A 25,314-nucleotide genomic window follows, 5' to 3' on the forward strand; every position below is an offset into this window, starting at 1 on the left:
CTAATTTTTCTGTAATTTTCTGTATCATCATCGTGTATAATAATAAACGTATGCTATTTTGGATGTATGATTAATGATTTGCGTGTAGTGGCTACTTACTGGGACATAATTCACGGCATTCTAGCCTTTTGTGGTGTTTACTACATCTCCCATGACCCTTAGCGGGGGATGACGTAGTTAAAGAGAGACAGACGAGTGAAAGATGAATGGAAGTGTTGTTTGTGCGACAGTAGTGTGCATAATAAACTAGTGTTTTTGCATCGGAACACGACTCCGTCTACGCTAGCATTACTGCATTCCTACATTTGTGACCCTTGGACGTATTTCGGAGATTATATCGAACATGTCAACTGAACAACAGAACGCAGATCGCAGAACTTTGAACGCAGTTTCACTCAAGCTGCGCAGAGTGCCAACGCTTGGTTCGCGCAAGCCGAAGCCCAATTCGCTCTCAGGGATATTACCGCGGATGCCACCAAGTACTACTACGTGGTAGCAGCCCTTACGAATTCAACGGCAGCGAGAGTGGTGAGTTTGCTGGAAAACCCACCTACACATGACAAATATGTGACAAATATGTGACTATATTACTAATTACTAATTAGTAATTACCAGTGATGCCGGTAACGCGTTACTAAGTAACGCGTTATTGTAATCTGATTACTTTCCCCCGAAAATAGTAATCTAACGCGTTAATCTTTAAAAGCCAGTAATCTGATTGCAGTTACTTGTCCAAGTGGCTGTGCATTACTATTTCGTTACTATCTCATCATAAATTCATAATGCAGGCGGAATGCAGTATTTTATTTCGTTTTCGACAGTCAAAAATACATTTTTGAGCTGTTTTTCTTATTTGGGAGTGACGTGGTGTGGCAGTGAAAGGGTTACACAAGAATGTGTCCTCGCGGCGTGACTGGACTCTCTGTCTGTGAGTGACTCTGCTTTGGCCCAATCACATTCCCCATCCACAGTCTGCGAATCAGAGGCAGAGTAGGGCGGGTCTTCACAGCACGTCATGTGACATATGCGCCAATCGTGTGACAGCAGGGCTCCGTTGCATTCGTCTGAGAATTCCACCCCAAAACGCTTGTCTAAACGAAGTAAAACCGCAAGAAGACTAGAGAGACATTTATAAAAACAATTTAATAGTTACAGTTGATATAATTGAATAGTTCAGCCTGCATTTGTTAGATGTGAATGGATACACTGGTTTTGTAAAACCACTGGCTGGCTGCTCTAATGCTCTCCCACAGTTCTCCAGGTGGGAGAACACGAGTGACAGAGAGAGGGGAGAGAGACACACACACACACACACACACACACACACACACACACACACACACACAAGCACAAGCACACGCACACACGCGCACACACACACACACACACACACATACACACGGAGAGGGAGAGAAGGGATTATATTATAATAATAATTATTATTATTATTATTATTATTATTATTATTATTATTATTATTATTATTATTATTATTATTATTATTATTATTATTATTATTATTATTATATTAGAGATGTAGGCTGTCTGGGTGGGGTTGGAGAGAAAGAGGCATGGGGTGAGAGAGAGAGAGAGAGAGGGGTGAGAGAGAGAGAGAGAGAGAGAGAGAGAGAGAGAGAGAGAGAGAGAGAGAGAGAGAGAGAGAGAGAGAGGGGTGAGAGAGAGAGAGAGAGAGAGAGAGAGAGAGAGAGAGAGAGAGAGAAAAGCTCTTATTTGCCAGATTTACAGTTAATTTACATGTTAAAGAGAGACTGATTGTATGTTTATAGAGAGACATTTATAAAAACAATTTAATAGTTACAGTTGATATAATTGAATAGTTCAGCCTGCATTTGTTAGATGTGAATGGATACACTGGTTTTGTAAAACCACTGGCTGGCTGCTCTAATGCTGTGAGCATCATAGACTGTTGCTTTACCATACTTGATGGTACAGAAGCTGAAGCACTAGTTTAACAATTTACGTTATGTGCAGAGAAACAAGTTAAAAACAATTTATGCACTTTCAATAAAGCGTTTAAAAAAAACTGTTGGGGGAACGACGACGACTTCGTAACCTAGTTACTTTCAAAGTAACTAAGTTACTCTGATAATCAAGTAATCAGTAAAGTAACTTGGATTACTTTTTAAAGGAGTAATCAGTAATCAGTAATCGGATTACTTTTACAAGTAATCTGTGGCATCACTGGTAATTACCCCCGGGAGCTCCCCCGAAAATTGTGATATGGTTCGCACACTGTGAACAACTATCGACATTGAACCAACAGGAGAAATGTAAACGAACGAATATGATTGAACTGAAGGTTTTGATAACCATTGACATTGATTAACCAGTGACATTGGTACAGAGGACAAATGTACATGTAAATAATAAAAATACGATGTTTCTGATAAAGAATGTTGAATTGAGAGATATTTTGTTGAAATAAAGCTCTCAGAGGAGTTTCTGCAGTAAACTGAGCAACACATGTCTTCACTCCTCTTGATCATATCCTATGCTTTCAGGGAGTGAATGGAGACCGGCTGCGAACATGATTTGTTCCGGTACCCAGTAGCCCATTGGGACCGGTAACACATGCATCAGTTCCACTTTCTCGTCTGGGTAATTCATGTACCGCATGACTGTTGGCATTCTGCGGTCTCATCTCCCTATGTTTCAGAATACGCTTGGAGCAAGGATCACATTTTCTCTGGAGGATCCTGGAAGGGGCCTCCATCTCAATCAATAGTCCTCTCCACATCCTCTCTCTTGCTTCCGACTTTCAACAGGTGTTTTGCCCTCCAGGCTCTAGCAGCTCAAGTGCCATCCTTCTTAGTCGCCCCACCCTGCCCATTAGAGATTCATCAATGAAGCATGGAAATCAGGGTTCTTTCTCTGCTGGTCCTATCTTTGCATTTCTCTCTTGTGGAAAAAAAGGCCAGTTGCAGTCAGACCTTCTGCATCTAAGGAGGGTGCGTTGATATATTACACCTTCACTGCAGATACCGATTTCAGTCCTAAACTTGGAAGCATTGGCCAATACTGAGTACCGATCCAATCCATTACCTTCACTGAACTGTATACACTTAGACTGTTGGTTTGGAGTCACTGGATAAAAATTGATTGCAGTATAATCTATTTCCCCCTTTAGAGACATCTAACATGCGTGTATGCAGCAAAATGCAGAGAACCAAATCAATCTGCCTCGATTTCTGACTTGCTACATACAGATCTCAGTAAGAGATGTTAGGGGAAATTCGCTCATGCCAATACCCTGTTTTAGCTTGGTATTGGCCCGATTTTTAATGCTAGTATCGATTATACCTGCATCGCTTCCTACTGTATCTCAAGCTGGCAATGTAGCCAATAAGCGATAACCACTGTTATGACTACAAGCACAGTTGGCATCAAGTTTTTTTAAAAAATTAAAAGAGAGGAGGAAAGAAGAAAGAAAAGAAGAATTTATCCCAAACCCTGAAAGCTGTGACGGATTTTGACAATGACATATATGGAGCATCTTTTGCTTAAAGTCTCTTTTCATCAGGAGAGAGGGATTTAATACCCAGCTGTCTTTTCCAGGATGCCATATCGCCAAAATGAATTCCCTGACTGGAGAGGTCTAGGTCACAGGGAACGGGGATGCTAAGGGCCGTGTGACGTGATTTGCTTTAGCAAAACTTTCAAGGGGGCTGGGGGCACTGTTCACTTTCTGGGTTGCATACAGGTTGCAAAAATAGCGTTCTTTTTGCACAGGAAGCAGCACCAGCATCTTTCACATTCTCCTCCGCTTTAGCCGGAGTTCATATGTTATCCTTGTGGTGTCAATATGGAATTTGACATCTCTCTAAGAAGCCTATACTAAAATACCATTAGTAATAAGTTATTATTATTATAATTATTTCACTCTCTCCTTCAAACTGAGGAAGGAAGTGATGAATGCTGAAGCACGTGCGGGTGTCAGTGGATAGCCGGACAGAGAGTGCCGGAAGAGTGGATGAGTAACACTAGGAAATAGAGCTGTGAGGAGGGAGCGAGCGGGTGGAGGAAGGGGGAGAAAGTCACGGGGGTGAAATCACCAGCACTTGAAAGACAAAGCCCCATCTGACAGTAATGAGGCTCAGCTGCGCCACACCGGCTCGGCATCCCATTATGTGCCCTCTCTCCGCTGCACCCCCTCTTCCAAAACCCTCGACCCCCTGTCTCATCACCGAGTGGCTGGCCTTAGCCGCTAACTTGCTTAGCTCTTGATTCACCAGCCCCCTGCCTCACCTTCCGGTTGCTTTCCCCCCATCTAGTAATCCCCTTACCTTGAGCATTAACCAGGTCGCCTGCGGCAGAAGTGTAATGCTGTCCAGAAACACAAACCACCTCCCTGGGAGACAGATAGAGAGCGGTTGAGGGTATTTCGCAATGGAGGGGAAGGGGAGGGGAAGGAGAAGTGGAAAGGGCTGCGGGATGATTGAGTTCTCCCGGGATGAGTGTGGACGGAAGGATGGAGGGATGAACTACAAAGCCTTCTCGGATTGGCAGACTCTATTTCTGGAAAAGCTGCGTCTGACGGGATGGGAGAGCATGACATTTGTTTTGATTTGGAGAACAATGCTTTGTGTGTGTGTGCGTGCGTGCGTGCGTGCGTGCGTGCGTGCGTGCGTGTGTGCGTGCGTGTGTGTGTGTGTGTGTGTGTGTGAGTGTGTGCGCGCAAATGTGTCTACAGGCTAGTGTCTGCTTGCATCGTGCGTGTGCATGTACATGCATGTGTGTGTGTGTTTGACTTCAATTACAGCCTAATATTTGATTGACATGTCCCATTTCTTGATGCGTCACTCCGGCTCTGTTTCTGCAGCACCGTCTCCTGAACATATACATTACAGAGTGACTCATGCCCGCTCTGTGATTTCTGATCATTTCACTCCATGAAATTATCCTATTGAAATGTCCACTTGGAGCGGTTAAATAAGTCATAACCCTCCCTCGCGCGCCCGACTTGACATGTTTGGAGAGGCCTTGTGTCCCCCCCCCCCCCGCCCAGGGGGCCCCTAATCTCTGGACTCAGACAGAAAGGAGCGCTGACAGGCACGCACTTCACTAAGCAGCCCCGCGGCGTGACTGTCAACCGCTCAAACTCAAGTTCATGTGTGTCTGTGTGTGCACGTGCATGTGCGTGAGAGTGTGTGTGCACACGGGCGTGTGTGTATGTGTGTTTGTGTGTGTGTGTGTGTGTGTGTGTGAGAGAGAGTGCCAAGAGTCAACTTGTGATTGTATGGATTTATTTGTGTGTATGTGTATTCATTTGCATATATTTTGTGTTGTATTTTACTTAATTATCACAGTTGAGGGGCCATCCGTGCTCTACTCTAGTGGCCATCAGAGCATGAAGAAGTGTTTATGTTATGTTTATATAATATAAGAGAGAGAGAGAGAGAGAGAGAGAGAGAGAGAGAGAGAGAGAGAGAGAGAGAGAGAGAGAGAGAGAGAGAGAGAGAGAGAGAGAGAGAGAGAGAGAGAGAGAGAGAGAGAGAGAGAGAGAGAGAGAGAGTTTTCAAACAATTAAGCCCTGGTGAGAACCAATCAGGAGGTGGGACGGGACCCACTGGCGATGAGAGAGGAGCTTTTAAGTCTAACAGGCAGATTGGACGCTTAATAACACGTGTGCGTGTGTGTGTGTATGTGTATGTATGCACGTGTGTGTGTGTGTGTGTGTGTGTGTGTGTGTGTGTGTGTGTGTGTGTGTGTGTGTGTGTGTGTGTGTGTGTGTGTGTGTGTGTGTGTGTGTGTGTGTGTGTGTGTGTGTGTGTGTGTGTGTGTGTGTGTGTTGACTACCAAAGTGTGGAGATGAAGGAAGGAAGAGGACTCAGATCCAGTCAAAGCGAATATAGAATGAATGACTGTTGGTCGCCCCGTGAGAACCTGTCTGATCAAAGGCTTGTCAATGACACAGAATCACTTTCAACCTTCCACACCTTGAGACGTCACAGAGCGAGTTTGACGTCAGCATGGAATTGAGTCAGTGTGTGGCTCTGCGTGTGTGTGTGGCCTTTTTTATTATCCCCAACTCGATCATCGGCATAATGTATTTTCATATTCCAGCTTTAAAGATGCAACCTGTAATTGAAACGTAAACAAACCGTTGCACGCACCACTGACAGCAAAACCATGGGATCCGTGGGATTCTTTCACCCTAAAACGAATAGAATAATCTGAAAATAATCTGTATTTTCTTTTTTGTTATGATGAGTTGTGAAAGATAAGAATCTATGTGCAACCAGGATTTATATGGTCAAAACATATTACAGATTGGGACTCTAAAGTGCCTATTAAAAAATCAATAATCAGTATTTGGTAGGGGTGGGAATCACCAGAGGCATCACGATACTTGAGTCACGATACGATAGTATTGCGATACTAAATATATTGCGATATGCTGAGTATTTGTGAGGATTGGTTCATTCCCCGCCACATGCTTCTTAAGGTACTGTGATGATTGGTCCATTCCCAGCCACACGCTTCAGGAGCGATTATCAATTCCATCACGCACCTGTCGTAGTTTGTGATTAGCGCTCCAGAGGCTTCATATACTGGGACCTTCTTTCAATCGTGGTCTCGTCTACTTTCCCCCCAGGACATCTTTGGATCGCCGCTGGTGAATATCTTGATCATCCGTTTGGAGCTGAGCCTCGTTGCCCGCTTTACGCGTTTGCGCTTTGGTGAGTTTTGGAACCAAACCTTTTTGGATTATCTGTTTTTGTGTGTTTGGATAACACTGAAGAAGTACCGTTTTTGTTTTGTACTGGACTCGGCTAACTTGTGTGTAGTTTACACCGAAGATCAAGTCACTTGTATTTCATACTGGACCCAGCTAAGGGAGGACTGAACTGCACTGCCTCTGTGTACTGTTGGACTGTTGTTGATCTCTCTCTCTCTCTCCGTTTCCACTCCGAGTTGAAGCTGGGAGTATCTGCAAAGCCGCAACGGCGTCTACGCCGATTCCCCACCTCTAACACCGGGAGGATCTGCAGAGCCGCAGACAACTCTGCCGAAGGCATTCACCTTTTTTGTTGTTCAGAATTGTTACTTGACTCTTTTTGATTCTGTAAATAAATACGCCCTAGTGTTTGGCTAACTCTGAACTACCTGTCTGTGCCGTGCTGTTGAGGTCAGTTTCAAACCCTAACATTACGACCCGACCATGACGACCTCAGCCGACACAGACAGGGTCAGGGCAGCGTTGGCGGTCCAGATCGAGTTGGTCAACGACCACCCGCAACAGTTGGGTGTGGCTGCGGCTGCTTTACAGGACCTCCGGGCCGAGGTCCAGCTTATTCTGGATGCCCTTGACACTCTGGCCACCCAGCAGACTACCCAGGGGTATCAGCAGGCTGTTATTCTGCACCAGCTACAGGCTCTCAGTACAGCATTAAACACTCTGCTTTTAACCCCACCTGTCCCAGGAGTCTCAGCCAGATCACCACCCGCGGCAGACCTCGCACCTCGAGAGCCCCGTCTCTCCGAACCACGTCTGTTCGAGGGTAACTTCGAGGATTGTGCCACATTCATCATGCAGTGTGAGTTGGTCTTCCTTCATCAACCCAGCCGTTTTTCGTCAGAGGGAGCCCGAGTAGCCTACATGACTAACCTGCTCACGGGCCGAGCAGCACAGTGGGTCACTGCTTCCTGGGCTATGAGGGCCGATTTTTGTTTCTCCTACCCAGACTTCGTGGCAGAGCTCCGAAGGGTTTTCCACCACCCAGCTCGTGGCCAGGACCCAGGGGCTCAGTTGGGCACCTTCCGGCAGGGCAGTGGCAGTGTCAGAGACTACGCGCTGGAGTTCAGACTGGCCGCACCGGAGAGCGGTTGGAACGATCAAGCGCTTCGTCTCACCTTCCTGAGGGGGCTCAACGACGCAGTAAGGGACCAGCTCGCGACCCAAGAGGAGCCCGATTCTCTCGAGGGCCTGATCAGCCTCGCTATCCGCATCGACGGACGCCTCCGGGAGAGAAGGCGTGAGCGAGCACGACTAGGACCCCCAGACGTTCCCCAGACCCCCCGTCCTCGGGACCGTTCTGCTGACCGTCCTGCACCCTCCGTGACTGGTGGGTTTTTTCCCTCCCGAGCTGTGACCGAGGAGGAACCCATGCAGCTGGGACGCACCCGCCTTAGCCCGGCCGAACGGGAGTCCAGGCTCAGGTCCGGCCTTTGCCTCTACTGCGGCCGGGATGGACACTGTGTCTCCAATTGCCCTACCCGGCCAAGAAGACCAGGCTCGCCGGGACCCCGAGAGATCCTGGTGAGCCGTTTTTCCTGTTCCCACACCCGTGCACCACCTAACCGTCTGACGAGCGTCACCCTAGCCTGGGCGGACCAGCGGGCGACGGTGGGTGCACTCATTGACTCTGGTGCTGATGGGAGTTTCCTGGACGTTGAGTTTGCCACCCGGGCCAACATTCCACTTGAGGACCTCGAGAGGCCCTTGGAGGTCTTCGCGCTGGATCATCGCCGCCTGGCTGACATCACTTAACGCACCTGTCCTGTCCTCCTCACCGTGGCTGGTAACCACGTTGAGAGACTCCAGTTTTTTATTACCAGATCCCCTCTTGTCCCGGTAGTCCTGCATGAGCCCCACATCGCCTGGTCCTCCGGCACTATCAGGGGGTGGAGCCCCTCCTGTCATGCCCAGTGTCTTCAGGTGCCGTCCAGTCCTTCGCCCCGGGGTTCCCCTTGTGTCCCGGTCTCCAGCCCCCTCACCGGGCCCCTGTCCCCGTCTCCAGCCTCCCTCACCGGTCCTCTGTCCCCGTCTCCGGTCCCCCTCTCCGGGCCTCTGTCTCTGTCCCCCTCTCCAGTGCCCCTGATCGCCGGCTTCCTTCGGTCCCATCCGGGCAGGCCGGGGCCGGGTGGGTCGCCGGGTGGCTCCCGTGGAGGGGGGGGTACTGTGAGGATTGGTTCATTCCCCGCCACACGCTTCTTAAGGTACTGTGATGATTGGTCCATTCCCCGCCACACGCTTCAGGAGCCATTATCAATTCCATCACGCACCTGTCGTAGTTTGTGATTAGCGCTCCAGAGGCTTCATATACTGGGACCTTCTTTCAATCGTGGTCGGGTCGTTTTGAATACTACTGCTTCTGCCTGCTTTCCCCCCGTTGTTGTGCCTCGTCTACTTTCCCTCCAGGACATCATTGGATCGCCGCTGGTGAATATCTTGATCATCCGTTTGGAGCTGAGCCTCGTTGCCCGCTTTACGCGTTTGCGCTTTGGTGAGTTTTGGAACCAAACCTTTTTGGATTATCTGTTTTTGTGTGTTTGGATAACACTGAAGAAGTACCGTTTTTGTTTTGTACTGGACTCGGCTAACTTGTGTGTAGTTTACACCGAAGATCAAGTCACTTGTATTTCATACTGGACCCAGCTAAGGGAGGACTGAACTGCACTGCCTCTGTGTACTGTTGGACTGTTGTTGATCTCTCTCTCTCTCTCCGTTTCCACTCCGAGTTGAAGCTGGGAGTATCTGCAGAGCCGCAACGGCGTCTACGCAGATTCCCCACCTCTAACACCGGGAGGATCTGCAGAGCCGCAGACAACTCTGCCGAAGGCATTCACCTTTTTTGTTGTTCAGAATTGTTACTTGACTCTTTTTGATTCTGTAAATAAATACGCCCTAGTGTTTGGCTAACTCTGAACTACCTGTCTGTGCCGTGCTGTTGAGGTCGGTTTCAAACCCTAACAGTATTGATATATTGCGATTTATTACCTTTTTTCAACTGCAAAGTAAAACTTTGTCAACATGTTTTATCTAATAAAATAAAGTTCAGTCTGTTCATCTCACTTCAATAATTTGTATTGCAGAACATGGTATTTTCCCAAGCAGACAGAACACTGTAATCTGTGTTGCATGTACCTGACAAACTGAACTGTTTGTATTACAGTCATATTCCAACTTAACTGAATGCACATGTGTGCGTGTGTGTGGACTACTGTACTATTACAGGTATTGAAATTAACAATGCAACTTCCTTATAAAATTATTAAATATCGATACTTGCCGTCCCTGTATCGATACAGTATCGCCACGGAAAGTATCGCGATACTACTACGTATCGATTCCCCCCCCCCCCCCACCCCTAGTATTTGGTATGTGTGAGTACTTGTCTGTATTGTATGTGTACGGTGTGTGTGTGTGTGTGTGTGTGTGTGTGTGTGTGTGTGTGTGTGTGTGTGTGTGTGTGTGTGTGTGTGTGTGTGTGTGTGTGTGTGTGTGTGTGTGTGTGTGTGTGTGTGTGTGTGTGTGTGTGTACATGTGTGTGCCGTGTGTGCTGAATGAAATCGGACAGAGGCAAAGGTTCATACTCCAGGAACCAAGGTCAAACTGCAGTTTGTTTTCTCAGGGATCGATCACCCTCCCTGAGGCATTAAGCCGTGTGTAAACTCCCCTCTGTATATTCTCAACGCTTCTCAGGGAAGCCAGCGTCGTCTTGGCAACAACATGGGCTAATAGTTGTAGCTGGATTTGTCCACCCCCCCCCCCCCCCCCCCACCCCCCACTTGTCTTGGTTAGAAGGATTTTCCAGATCCAAAAATGATCCCCTTCTTTACTTATTTCTGTCCCAAGAGAGAATTGGTGCTTTACTGTCTGATAAGAGTATAGCGTGTTTTCTCAAACAATACAAACGATTTATTATTTGCCAAATTAAAGGACCATACTAGTTATAGGAGTTTTAGCCTGTTTACTAATCAGCACACGTATTTTACATTAACCCTGACCATTTTCCCGAGTATACAGTAGCTTACCGTAACACCGTTCTGGTCCAATGTGTGCGTCAATTATCTTTGACAAGAGGTCACCAATTTGTTAGCACGACCAGGAGATACTTTAGAAGTGTATCCCCATACCAGCATAGTCCTTTAAGTAAATAATGGAAGATCCACTAGCTTCATACTAAAACACCCTGAAGCCCAGGAATGAATGTTTCACCATGAGAACTGTGTGGTGTGTGGTCCATCAGGGAGATACTGAGGGAGACCACGGCGGCCGATGAGGAGTACCAACGAAGCCAATGGACCCTATTTGGGAATGAAGCTGAGAAGGTGGAGATAGACGTGATTAGGAACCAGCATGTGTTGCGCACCCGCATCGACCACATGGCCATACGCAAGCAGGTGAGAATCACACATGGTCACAGGCCTGCAACAATGAACTCAATGAAATTAATGCACATTATACGCTTTTGGTCCGGGACACACACACACGCAAGACAATCGGGTTTAGCCTGCCAGCTCTAGAAGAGATCTATGGTGCCACAGGCTGCTTTCCCGTGCCTCTGGCATTATCAACGACCCCTCTGGTCACCCAGCCGCAGGCCTCTTTGTCCCCCTCCCCTCGGGCAGACGTTAGCGCTCTATCACATGCTCTACCTCTCGGTTTACTAAGAGCTTCTTCCCCAGTGCTGTGCGCAGCCTGAATGACTCCAAAGGCTAGTTTTGTATTTTATCCTATTTTGTTTCGGTGTGTTTATTAGTATATTAGTATATTAGTGTTATTAGTCAGGTTTGTGGAAGTGCTGTTTTTGTGTGTTTGTGCATCATGCACTTTGATTATATGCACTTTTACTGTAATTTGTGCCTCTATGCACTATGCACTTAACTATATGCACTTTTAGGGGATGTTGATATCAATTTTAGCATTTGTCTTTTTATACTGTCTGTGTTTTTACATATTTTTCCTGTACTGTTTCTACTCTGCTCCTGTATTGGATTGTATTGAAACACACAGTGTTTGCTCTGTACCTGTATTCCAATGTGGATTCGTCCATACATGCCAAATAAAATCTTTGACTTTTGACACAGACACACACACACACACACACACACACACACACACACACACACACACACACACACACACACACACACACACACACACACACAGACACACAGACAGACAGACAGACAGACAGACAGACAGACAGACACACAGACAGACAGACAGACAGACAGACACACAGACAGACAGACAGACAGACAGACAGACAGACAGACAGACAGACAGACAGACAGACAGACAGACAGACAGACAGACAGACAGACAGACAGACAGACAGACAGACAGACAGACAGACAGACAGACAGACAGACAGACAGACAGACAGACAGACAGACAGACAGACAGACAGACAGACAGACAGACAGACAGACACATACATACATACATACATACAGACAGACACAGACACACACATACAGTACACACACACACACACACATACATACATACAGACAGACACAGACACACACATACAGTACACACACACAGACACAGATGCAGACACACACACACATGCATACACATACAGTACACACACACACACACACACACACACACACACACACACACACACACACACACACACACACACACACACACACACACACACACATGTATAAAGCAAAAGGTCATGTACTTCCAGGAAACATGCAAGAACTTTTGATAGGGAGGGGGGTTATAATCTGAGGGGAGAACTCAATTTAAAAGTTCTTACTGTACGCACTACCATGAGAAGACACTGCATCTCAATATGTGGAGTGAAACTGTGGAACAGTCTGAATGTGGTGCTAAAGCAATGTCCAAACATGAGACAATGCAAACTGATTTATAAGGAAATTATGTTCACGAGGTACAGGGATGAGGAAGGGACTTGATATTCACGGGTGTTTAAATGTTTATTTGATTTATTTCATTTTTTACATATATATATATATTTTTTTTTTTGCATATATATATATATATTTGTTTAGAAGTACACTCATTTGAGTAGTGGAAAAGGGGTAGGATTAAATAAGTGTATACTTCTTCCATACTCCTTTTCGAACATGTAAATTGAGTTATGTTTTGCTTTTGTTTAGTTATTTATTTTGTTTGAGTTATGTTTTGATTTTGTTTAGTTATTTATTTAGTTTGTATTCATTTACATGTTCGAAATAAAGATTTCAAATCAAATCAAATCTCACACACACACACACACACACACACACACACACACACACACACACACACACACACACACACACACACACACACACACACACACACACACACACACACACACACACACACACACACACACACACACACACACACACACACAGACACAGTGCTGGTAGCAGCTAATGCTCTTCATACGACAGTTAGTGGCATCAGGGGTGTAGCTCCAGATTCTGGGCCCCCTGAAAGAATGTATTTGTAGGCCCCCAGTGAATGCGAGCGCGCGTAAGCGCGCGAGTCGAATTTTTTTGTGCCATTTTTTTATTGATGAAAACGCATAATATGGTTTTTACCTATACATTCGGATCAGCAGTTCAGCACCTGCACTGTTGGTGGGTGAGCCTAGTAAAGGATGTCGCATTGCGTTCATCTTCAATGAATGGACCAATGCAATAGTCTACCAAAGCCCCCCCCTCTCTCTCTATATATCTCACACACACACACACACACACACACACACACACACACACACACACACACACACACACACACACACACACACACACACACACACACACACACACACACACACACACACACACACACACACACACACACACACACACACACACTTCAGAAACAAACATAGTATCAATGAGAGCATCAATAATATACCTGAGTGATGTCTAGTAAAAAAAAAAAAAAAAAAAAATTTGGGGCCCCCCCAGTGCTGGGCCCTTGGAATCATCCTAAGCTACCCCCCCAGCTACGCCCCTGAGTGGCATCAACAAGCAACTGCTGCCAGTCAACCTACTTCATGGTCTCTCATTCCCCGAGCTCTCTTTGTCCTGTGTCATCTGACCAGCTCTTTTTTACCAGGTATGTCTATGTCTCTTCCCCCCCCCCCCTCTCTCCCTGTGTCTGTGTGTGTGCTCCAGGCACAGAAGAAGGCTTCTGTCCACCTCAAGTACCTGGAGGACCTGAGCCGCAAGGCCCCAGACTTCCCCATCCCACTGAGGGCCCACACCGTGTGGGAGGGCATGGCGGTCAAACTCTGCTGCACCGTCTCTGGCTGCCCTACTCCAAAGATCACCTGGTGAGAACCAACAGACCTTTCCAGCAATCAAGGATTATTGAAATCCGGTTCCTGCGTATATATTTATTTTGTTCTGTCCAGCTGGTCACATTATAGCCATGCCACACATATCTTCAACACCTAAACACACATTCTCAACACATATCCTCAACACATATCCTCAACACCTAAACACCTAAACACACATTCTCAACACATATCCTCAACACATATCCTCAACACCTAAACACACATTCTCAACACATATCCTCAACACATATCCTCAACACCTAAACACATAATGCTCAACACATCAACACATATCCTCCACACCTCAACACATATCCTCAACACATATCCTCAACACGTCCTCAACACATCAACACATATCCTCAACACCTCAACTCATCAACACATATCCTCAACACATATCCTCAACACATATCCTCAACACATATCCTCAACACATATCCTCAACACATCCTCAACACCTCAAACATCAACACATATCCTCAACAACTCAACACGTATCCTCAACACATATCCTCAACAACTCAACACATATCCTCAACACATGCATTTCGTCAGAGTTATTTTTACAGATTTACTACCATTGAAAAACAAATGCCAATCCGGTCAATTTGTTGTAGGTTTGTTGCTGTGTATCTTTGCACCGAATGTTTGGGGAGTGGTTGGTTACCCATGGTTATGTGCTACATTGATGGAAGAAACCATAGATATATGGAAGAAATATTCTAAACATTTCTAAACATTTCAAGTTTCAAGTTTATTAGAAAACATCATGACATCACAGGAGGAATTGAGATGTTTTCTTTTGTTTTGTTTCTTTACAAGTTACACTACCAAATAAAACAACATCACAAATACAAAAATAAAATGACAAGTGAGTGTCGCAGATTGTGCTTGGGTGGTCACTATAAGCATAGCTTGTATGTTCTTGGCAGAAATACTGTGTGACTGACTTGTCAGCTGTGTGTGCAGTCTTGTAGTTCTCAAGTAGGGAGCCCGCCTTCAACAGCAGATTAGAAGACAGAGAGGAAAACGTGACCACTGGGAGGGTAGAATGAAATAGAACGGCTCCAATCCTACAAGGTGTTACTTTAACAGGAACACACAGTAACCTCCATGAGGACTGCGGCTCTGATCCCTGAATGGAATATAGTAATATATATTCAAATGATATTACCTGTATTCACACATGACGACCTTGACACTAGAGCTGCTAAGGGACTGACTGATGAAAAGAATGTATGTTCAGTATTCATGAACCAGAGCCGAGATCCAGGCGGCTCATGGGTTTAACCGTGCCAGACGGGACTCATCTCTTGCTCAATGAGCTCCAAGAAGCTGTGCCCTCAACAATACTGAGCACAAGAAGGAATGAGAGATCAAAGCCCCCCACCCCCAAGTAGGCCCAGTCGAGTTAAAGGGGAACTACACCCATCTTCAGAATTCATGCATGTTGCTCCTCTGGGGCGACAGTGGCTCGGGAGGTAGAGCTGTCGTCTGGTAATCCGGAGGTTCCCGGTTTGATTCCTGCTCCTCCCGGGCAGCGTGTCGAAGTGTCCTTGAGCAAGACACTTAACCCCTAACTGCTCCTGATGAGCCAGTTGGCACCTTGCATGGTTGCCTCCGCTGTCGGTGTGTGAATGTGTAAGTGAATGGGTCAAATGTGAGGAACAAATGTATTGCTCAAGGACACTTCGACACGCTGCCTGGGAGGAGCGGGGATCGAACCGGGAACCTCCGGATTACCAGACAACTGCTCTACCTCCCAAGCCACTGTTGCGACCGGGTGGTACTGTTCCCCTGTAATTGGACCCTTGCACCGAATAAAAAAAAAATATCCGTTTAGAAAACCGTGTGAATGTGATACATCACAAGAAACTGCTCATCCTCAACTGTCTTTAACTATGAGTCAACACAACACTCTTATAGGGATGCTTGATATTGGCTTTTTTACCGATACCGATATACCGATATTGTCCAACTCTTAATTTCCGATACCGATATCAACCGATATCACATTTTAATGCCGATATCGGCCGATAATATCGGTAGGCCGATAATATCGGACATCATTTCTATAGAAATGTATAAAAAAAAAAAAAATTGAAAACCGATACCGATATTTTCCGATATCACATTTTAATGCCGATATCGGCCGATAATATCGGTAGGCCGATAATATCGGACATCCCTACACTCTTACCAACTTTAGATAATAAAGTTTGAAAACATTGTTCCTCTGAAAACTTCAAATGGACTTATATGGTTCTTGGTCTAATTTTTTATTAGCGAAAGACCTGTTTAAGTCTTGTAAACAGCCTGTCGCATGCTTTTACTTTGATACCCAAGAACAGAACCTTCTTGGTCATTTCAAACCAATTTGCGTCTGCAGGTACAAGGACGGTGTGCCTCTGAGCGTGTATAGCTCACCGTGGAACTACCACTTCCAGCAGACGTTTGGGCTCATCTCGTTGGAGATCAGAAGGTACAGTATGTGTCTGTGTGTGTGTCTTACTGACCTGTGTCTGTTACTGGCCTGCCTGAAACGCCTCGTTTTTAGCGCAGCCTTTCATGCTAGAATGCCTTGTTTTTAGCCTTTTCTTCCGTCACACATCTACTTCACTATGTAACGTAACACAATTGTATAACAACCTGGTCCTGACTTCCATGTCTCTGTTATTCAAGATGGAGGCTCGCTGATAAACATTCTCTTTTTCCAACTTAAACAGTTTACTGAAAATTATGTTTCTGAAATAGGATATAGCCTATGCAATACGCCTCCGCACATGTGCACTTGGGTGTGGGAAGCTTTGAAAGTTTATTTCTATACTTTTCTGAGAGTACTTAGATATATATTCTTGGTACTTCTTACAGTATGTGCTTTCATTTACTAATTCAAAGCACATGTTTGTTACACCTTGTAACAGTCACAGATGTGCCTACAAAATGTTTGTTATTATTTGGTTGCAGTGCCATGTTTGGTCACTAAGTGGGTTAAGGCGCTCCTTGTTTGTACTTGATGTACAGTAACAACAGGTTTAATTTGATTTAACTTGAGCCAGTGACTCACTTCACTTCCTGAGTTCCTGTCTACAGGTCTGCTGTCCGGCACAACGTTAACTTGTCATCTCTAGTAACGATGTGGCTAGTGTCTGTTAATCTTTTTGTCTATCTACATGTTGACTGAATAGATCCATATGACCAGGCACCGTAAGGTCATAGGCCTACCAGTATGTTTTGGTAATAAATGGGTGTGTGTTAAATCCCGAAAACAATAATGTCTGATTCGCTTTTTGCTAGGCTAAGATACCCTGGTGCGGTTCTTTAATGCTGACAAGTTGACGTCACACAGCCATACACGTTACAACCTTCTACAACACCATTCACAAGTGTACTATTTTGGTAAACAAAAGTAACCAAAACACATCAAAAGTATAATTTCAATATATGTAAAGGTATCCAATGAGGTAGAAATGGTAAGATAAAATATGAAGTAGGGAATTTATTAAGTAGAATATAGAACTCTGTCTATTCTGGTGGAAATGTTATCAAACAAAAGTGAGTTGTTTGCAAGAAAACTACTACCTTTAAGTACCTTTAAAGGCAAACTAAGGTGTTTACATAGAAACGCTGTACCATCAAACAGTAAAATACGACTCAGGATCCAGAAATATCATATCAGACTTACCACTATAAATGTTGTCAGAAACATATTTTAGGTTCAACTTTTGGTAGAAAAAGAAAAAGTTGACAAGCAAACAAGTTTCTATTATTTAATTTTTTTAAACCGGTACACAGGAGGTGATGTGTTTTATGTCACCAGCAGCAACAGCAGTTTGTTTGGAATGAATAGAAGTAGTTTGCATACATTGGAAAGCTTTTCAAGCTGGAACGACCAAAAACGAGGATCTTACGGATTACTACTTTAAATAGCCCACAACTTTTAACACACTAAGTACAACTTGTAGAAATAGAGCAAGCTCTGTATCACTTTTCAAGCCCAAGGTTTTCCACAGACACCAGCAGCTTTAAGCTAAATTCTTCAGAAATAAATACATTTCTCAGCCTCTAATTGGCAGGTGTTTTTGCAAAACCACCTGCCGATAAGAGGCTCGGAAATATATATATTTTTTTTTTCCTTTTGAAAAATTCAGCTTAAAACTCGAGGAGTCTTGCTTATCCCATCCCTCTGGGAAGCATCATGTCTATCATTGTAGCATCATGAAATGTAGCATTTCATACTTAGCAAAAACGAGAGGATTTAGATTCAAACATCTTTACCTGATTGATTGGTGGAACAACCACCTAGTTCTCCCCTCCTGCTCTTACATTGGTCGTTTGAGCCGTGTTAGGCTATGGTTAAATACATCACAACACAGAATAAAAGACTCTGCTTACACACACGCACACACACACACACACACACACACACACACACACACACACACACACACACACACACACACACACACACACACACACACACACACACACACACACACATACACATACACAAAAACACACACACACACAAAATCATCCGCTTTTTTCCCAGGTGCTCTCTTGAAGATGCCGGGGAGTACAAAGTGGTGGCCAAGAGCCCCCTGGGTGAAGCTATGACCTACGGGACGCTGGTAGTGAACTGTGAGTAGCTTGTGTGTGGTGTGTGTGTGTGTGTGTGTGTGTGTGTGTGTGTGTGTGTGTGTGTGTGTGTGTGTGTGTGTGTGTGTGTGTGTGTGTGTGTGTGTGTGTGTGTGTGTGTGTGTGTGTGTGTGTGTGTGTGTGTGTGTGTGTGTGTGTGTGTGTGTGTGTGTGTGTGCGTGCGTGCGTGCGTGCGTGCGTGCGTGCGTGCGTGCGTGCGTGCGTGCGTGCGTGCGTGCGTGCGTGCGTGCGTGCGTGCGTGTGTGTACATGTGTGTGTGTGTGTATATGTGTGTGTGTGTGTTTGTGTGTGTACATGTGTGTGTGTGTATATGTGTGTGGGTGTTTGTGTGTGTACATGTGTGTGTGTATGTGTATGTGTATATGTGTGTGTATGTGTGTGTGTGTCCACTCTTCCTCTCTTCAACAGTTTCATGTTTTTTTTATCTTTGTCTTGTATGTCTGTTAATGAATCAAAGCCTCAAAGCAGATATATGGATGTCAGCTCGTATCAGAGCTTAGCGCAGCAGGGTCGTTGCCACACACATATATAATGCTAGCGCTGGTGTGTAGTAGTAGTATACCATACCACTCAGGTACAGCGAACAGCGCTGCTTTACAGCACTGTTGACAATTGAAAATGTTTTTATTCATATTGCAAGATGGTAATTTTTCTTTCTCAGCCTGTAAATGACCCAGGCTTCCTAGAAATAGCGTGAGGACCCAGGCAGCCAGATCCTCCTATGTCAGGGGTCGGCAACCTGCGGCTCTTTAGCCAATCAGCTGCGGCTCCCTGGCCCAAAAAAATAAAATTTATTTTGGAGATCGATGTCATACTGTGACACTGAAATGAAAAAATATTTCATCAACTAAAATATTTAGTCAAAATTATACCATCAACTAAAATATACAGTATGTCACACCCCGCGCCTCTCCCTGCCGTCTGCAAGTGGCTAATCTTGAGTTTCCGACCCCCCAGTAAGCTAACCATGGATAAATCCAGAAAGAGGAATGTCTGAGGAAAATAGAGGGTTTAATTCGCCGTGGACAGATTAATTTGCTTTCACGACTAACGATGCAGGCTTACCTGTATGCCTGATATGTGGTGCGAAATTTGCAAACGAAAAATTTACTTTTTATTTTCCACAAATAAGGGAAGGACTCAAATAGAGCTGCATAATAATAACTTTATTTGTATAGCACTTTTCATAAAGAGGTTGCAGTTCAAAGTGCTTCACAACAGTAAAAAATACAGGCATAAGCGGGCATAAAAAAGATAGACAGGTAGCAAGGTATGGCAAATCACAGTGTTTCACATTAGGATCTAGCATCCCAATAGGCTCTCCGCTTACAGTTTTCAGTAATACAAATAATAAAAATAGTTTAAAATTATTCAGTTTAAAAATAGTCTAAAAATTATAAAATAGAACGGACATACAAAATACAGGCATGAGCGAGCATAGCAAGGTATGGTAAATCACAGTGTTTCACATTAGGATCTAGCATCCTAATAGGCTCTCTATTCAGTAATACAAATAATCACATTTGGAAAAATAGTCATCAGTAAGGAGTAAAAAGTGCGATAACTGACACATGAATTTGATAGGCAGTGTATAAGAGTAGGCAGGGTAAGAATAGTGCAGGTAAGTACAAGTTGTGTCAGGATATCCCTGATGTTTCCTTTTGCCACTAGGTGGTAGCAGATATCTATCAGTGAAATGCCTGAGCAAAGAGGTTTTAAGCTGCCTTTTAAAGATGTCTAGCGAGTTGGCTTCTCTCATGTTTTGGGGTCGTTTGTTCCATAGTTTTGGGGCATAGTTGATAAAGGCTGCATTACCGATCCTCTTTTGACTGCTTCTGGGAGCCTCTAGTAGTCCAGCAGCTGATGATCGCAGTGTTCTTGCTGGTGTGTAATTTATTAGAGTGTTGGCGATGTAGCTAGGTCCCTGTCCATTTATAGCTTTGTATGTAAGGAGAAGGACCTTAAAGTAAATTCTAAATGTTACAGGAAGCCAGTGTAAAGCAGCTAAGACTGGACTAATGTGCTCTCTCCTTTTGGTTCTAGTTAGCAGTCGGGCTGCAGAGTTTTGGATTAGCTGAAGCCTCTCTGTGGAGACCTGTGAAAAGTGCATTACAGTAGTCTAACCGGCTAGATATGAATGCATGAATTAGCTTCTCAGCATCGTTCTGATTAATAAATGGTCGTACTTTTGCTATATTTCTGAGATGGAAGAACGATGTTTTCGTCACTTTGCTAATATGAGCATTGAAGTTCAGTTCTGAATCTATGATAACCACGAGACTAGTGACCTCAGATTTGATCCAAGGGGTTAGTCCCCCCAGGTTCTTTATTAATGTTTCTTTTTTAGTTTTGGAGCCGATAATTAGAATTTCAGTTTTGTTCTCGTTTAGTTTCAGGAAGTTCTTACTCATCCATTTATTTATTGCCAGTAAGCAGTCTGTAATGGAGCTAATCGCTGTATCATTTGGTTCAGCAGATATGTACAGTTGTGTATCATCCGCATAGCTATGGAAATCTACATTATGTTCTCTGATGATATCACCCAGCGGTAACATGTAAAGGGAGAAGAGTAAAGGACCAACTCCCTTGTGCAACTCCATAGTTGTTGTCGTATATATCAGACATGTGATCTCCTAGTTTAACATAGAATTTCCTCCCTCTGATGTATGTTTTAAACCAGCCTAGCACATGTTCTGAGAAACCGACCAGGTTTTCAAGACGATCGATTAGAATATCGTGATCGATTGTATCAAATGCTGCACTGAGATCTAGCAGGATAAGGATGGAGATCTTATTCTCGTCAGAGTCTAGTCTGAGGTCACTGATTATTTTGGTGAGGGCAGTTTCAGTGCTATGATATTTTCTGAATCCCGACTGAAATTCTTCTAAGATGTTGTTTTCTTCAAGAAAGGAATTTATTTGAACTGAAACTATCTTTTCAAGTACTTTACTAATGAATGGTAGGTTGGATATTGGATGATAATTTGCCATTTCATTACTATCCAAGTTAGGTTTTTTTAGTAATGGCTTTACAACTGCTGTTTTTTTTATAGGCATCTGGGAAAATACCAGTCCTAAGGGAAGTGTTTATGGTATCTAGCACAGGGCTTGAAACACTATTAAACACCCGTTTGAAGAAGGCTGTAGGTATAGGGTCAATGTCTGAGGTGGAGGAGTTACATTCTGAGACAGTTTTGCAGAGTACATCTAATGTGATGCATGTGAAACTTCTCATGGTTACATTGCGCGGTTTGCCGCAATCAGCTTTATTTCCATCATGAGTGATGCTGGCCCTGATCAGGTGTAGGGGCAGTGTTGAGTAGTACATTAATAGTGGAAAAAAGGATTCTGGAGTTTCCAGCATTTTCTGTAATGATTTTAGAGAAGTAATCTTTCCTTGCTAAGCGGATGGTTTTATTATAAGCAGTTAAAGCATCTTTGTATATATCACAGCATATGGTGGTTTTAGTTTTTCTCCATTTTTGCCGCTGCACGACATTTCTTTTTTTCTTTGTTGACCGTATTATAGTTCAACCAGGGGGAGGCTCTAGTTTTCTTCTTTTTCGTTTTTAATGGGGCGACAGAATTTAATATAGATGACATTGCATCATTGAGATTTTCTACCATTTCATTTAGAGAGCTGTCATGATTGTGTGGTTCATGTAGTCTGATAAGATCAATGAACTTTGATTCAGCCTTGTCATTTAGGAGTCTCTTTTGAACTATGATTTATTTTTTTGTTTTAGTAAGGGTTATTTGAGTATCAAAAAATATACAGTGATGATCGGAGAGAGGTAATTCAGTTATTGAGATATTTGTTATGCTTAGGCCAGTTGTTGTTATAACTAAGTCTAGTGTATTCCCAAGCCTGTGAGTTGCATTTGTTATATGCTGTATTAGGTCAAAGCTATCCAGTAGATTTTTTTGTTCTATAGTTTTGGAGTCTGTTTTCTTATTAAAATGGATGTTCAAGTCTCCATTTAGGATCACCTTATCATATCCGGTAACACATAGTGAGATCAGTTCAGAGAGCTCCTGTATAAATATTGGTGAGTGTCTAGGCGGGCGGTATATTGTGACGATAATAGTTGATTCTGTTTTGAGCTCAATGGCAAGATATTCCATCGACATGAACTCGCCTAGTTCTGTGATTCTAAACAAGAGTTTTGAGGAGAAGATTGCTGCAACTCCTCCGCCTCTTCTATTTTTTTTGGGTATTTGAAAAAAGTTATAGTCTGGTGGACAAGCTTCTATCATTATTGATGTAGCTATGTCATTATTTAGCCATGTCTCTACTAGGCAGATGCAATCTAAGTTATTTTCTTTAATCAGATCATTTACTAAGAATGTTTTATTATTCAGTGATCTGACATTTAGGAGGGCTAATTTTATTTGTTGGACTTCTTTAGAGGAGGTCTGCTTTGGCTTGACCTTGATGGCCCTAAGGTTAATAGCAGGTAAACGCATTGATGGCGTATATTTTTCACCATGCCATTGGCTGGTTATGATTACCGGTATGTTTTGAGAGATGGCATGGCAATTGTGCTATACTGCACCGTACTGACTGTACTTTCGGGGACATTTGATCAGACGAGATGGCCTTGTGTGATATGGGGGGGGGGGGGGGACGCCTTCTGCTGCTGCTGCACCTCGTGGCGAGATTGTGTCCTTCGTGATTATCTCTCGTGCTGGTATGCGTTTGATTTTCTTGGAGGCCATTAAGGCATGACGCATGTTTGCTGCTAGAAGCCTCGAACCTAAGCGATTTGGGAAGAAGCCATTTCTTTGAAAACGTTCTGGGTTATTCCAGAAAACATTGAAGTTGTCAATGAATTTCAGGCCGTGTATAAGACATGCAGACCCTAACCATGAATTAAAATGTAGGAGTCGACTAAAGGCTTCTTGCCCTCTGCGAAAGCATGCAATTGGTCCACTGATGGACACATCAGTGTCTATGTACACAGACTGATGTTTGTCTAGTGTGTTCATTAAACGTGTGAAATCGTCTTTCAAAGTCTCTGTGCCAGTCTTCTTTCGCAGGATGTCAAACGATCCAGAGTGAATGACAATTTTTGTTATGCCCGGTCTGATTAGTGTTGGAAGTATTTCGGCCAGCTCTTTCACAGATGTATTGTCTAGACAGATATTTTCTGTGTTTGCCATCTCCACATACCTTGTTGTGGAATCTCCAATCAGTATGCAGTCTGTTTTCTGTGTGAGGTTAGCATTTCTCTTTCCAACAGTTTTGGGGCCGTTTGTTTTTGGGCTAGGCCTAGCCTGCCGGTTCTTACCACAGTCCTGTGGCCTTGGTGAAGCCTCGCTAGCCTTCTCAATAGCCGGCATGTTAACGCTGGTCCCGTACCTTCGGCGTTGGCTACCGCAACGCTCTCCTCGGCGCATGGTAGTCTCTTCGCTGTTAGCCGTTAGCTCGGTCTGGGTCGTGTTTGCTAGCCGTGTCGCTCGTGGCTCTGTTTTCCTCGTCGTCTCGTCGTTACCGTGTGCTCCGATGTGCCGGCTGTTAGCTTCGCTAGCATTAGCATGAGCTCCGGCATACAAGCTGTTTGCTTCGCTAGTGTTAGCGTGAGCTCCGGTATTCCTGCTATTAGCGTCGTTAGCGTGAGCTCCGTTCCGCTCGCTGTTTGCTTCGCTAGCGTCGTTAGCCACGCTTCTATGTCTCTTTGCTTTTGGTGTTGATATGCGTGTTTCCGAGAGTAGGTTGAAACTATTTCCTGGCGGTACCGGGGGCGAGGTAATAGTCGTGTTCCTGGTTCGTTTATTTCTCCTTTTATCCTTGACGGTGGTCCACTGCTTTGGTCTAGCTCCTTGCATGTGCCAGGGACCGTCTTTTGGGTGGTGCTGTTCTGTAACTAGCCTAGGCCAGGTCTCAATCATGGTAGCGTTGGCTATATTTGTAGTAGCTTCAAAAATAGAGTCAATGAGTCGCTCATCCTGTTGGATTTGGTGCAGGATAGTAACTCGAGCCTCCAGCTCTACAATCATTTTACTCTTCCTCATGCAGCTAGTACATTCTGTGGGAGAGCCGAGTCCCGGCATCTTCCCTTATTAATTGTCTTTTTAGGTTAGGCTAAACTGAAGCTAAGCTAGGTACTTAGCTGGTGATGGTGGGTCTTGTTTTCTTTCAGCCGGGGTCTTTATGAAGTATTCTCGCCTTTCATAAATATCTTCGCCTTCAGCAGTGCCCGATATAGTCCTTTGTGTGTAGCTGATAAGACGGAGACTTCTTCATCTCGCTGGTCCTCCCACGGAGAGATCTCGCTACTCTCCTTTCGGCGAAGTACTGCGGTCATAAATCTAAATAAATAAATTCACAGTTCTGGAGAAGTACCATAGGAACAGGGAGTTAACATACAGAGTATTTAGAGTTGAAAGGGCTATAATAAATCATTAAGGTAGCGATAGGAAGAAAAACACGGAGCGACAGTGAAAAGCAGCTTGCATAGCAGAAGCAGGAAGTATGATTCAGGGTTTTATTTCAAAGTAGGTCTACAGATGCCAGTGTTTTTTCTCCTTTTCTGTGTTTTATTTCAAAGTAGGTCTACACAGCCAGTATTTTTTC

The 25,314-nt window shown here is 44.4% G+C and overlaps 1 protein-coding gene across 1 annotated transcript in view; it reads left to right on the forward strand.

The window, feature by feature from the left end:
- Window positions 1–25,314, forward strand: part of myom3 (myomesin 3) — a 153,664-nt gene that overhangs the window by 39,408 nt on the left and 88,942 nt on the right. Inside the window, exons 4-7 of the mRNA XM_084335719.1 lie at window positions 10,995–11,148; window positions 13,909–14,066; window positions 16,468–16,560; window positions 18,631–18,719. Of these exons, the coding sequence (XP_084191845.1) occupies window positions 10,995–11,148; window positions 13,909–14,066; window positions 16,468–16,560; window positions 18,631–18,719 (494 nt within the window). The remainder of the gene's footprint in view (window positions 1–10,994; window positions 11,149–13,908; window positions 14,067–16,467; window positions 16,561–18,630; window positions 18,720–25,314) is intronic.

Source organism: Notolepis coatsorum, assembly GCF_963971535.1.
Source record: "Notolepis coatsorum genome assembly, chromosome: 19".
Taxonomy (NCBI): Eukaryota; Metazoa; Chordata; class Actinopteri; order Aulopiformes; family Paralepididae; genus Notolepis; species Notolepis coatsorum.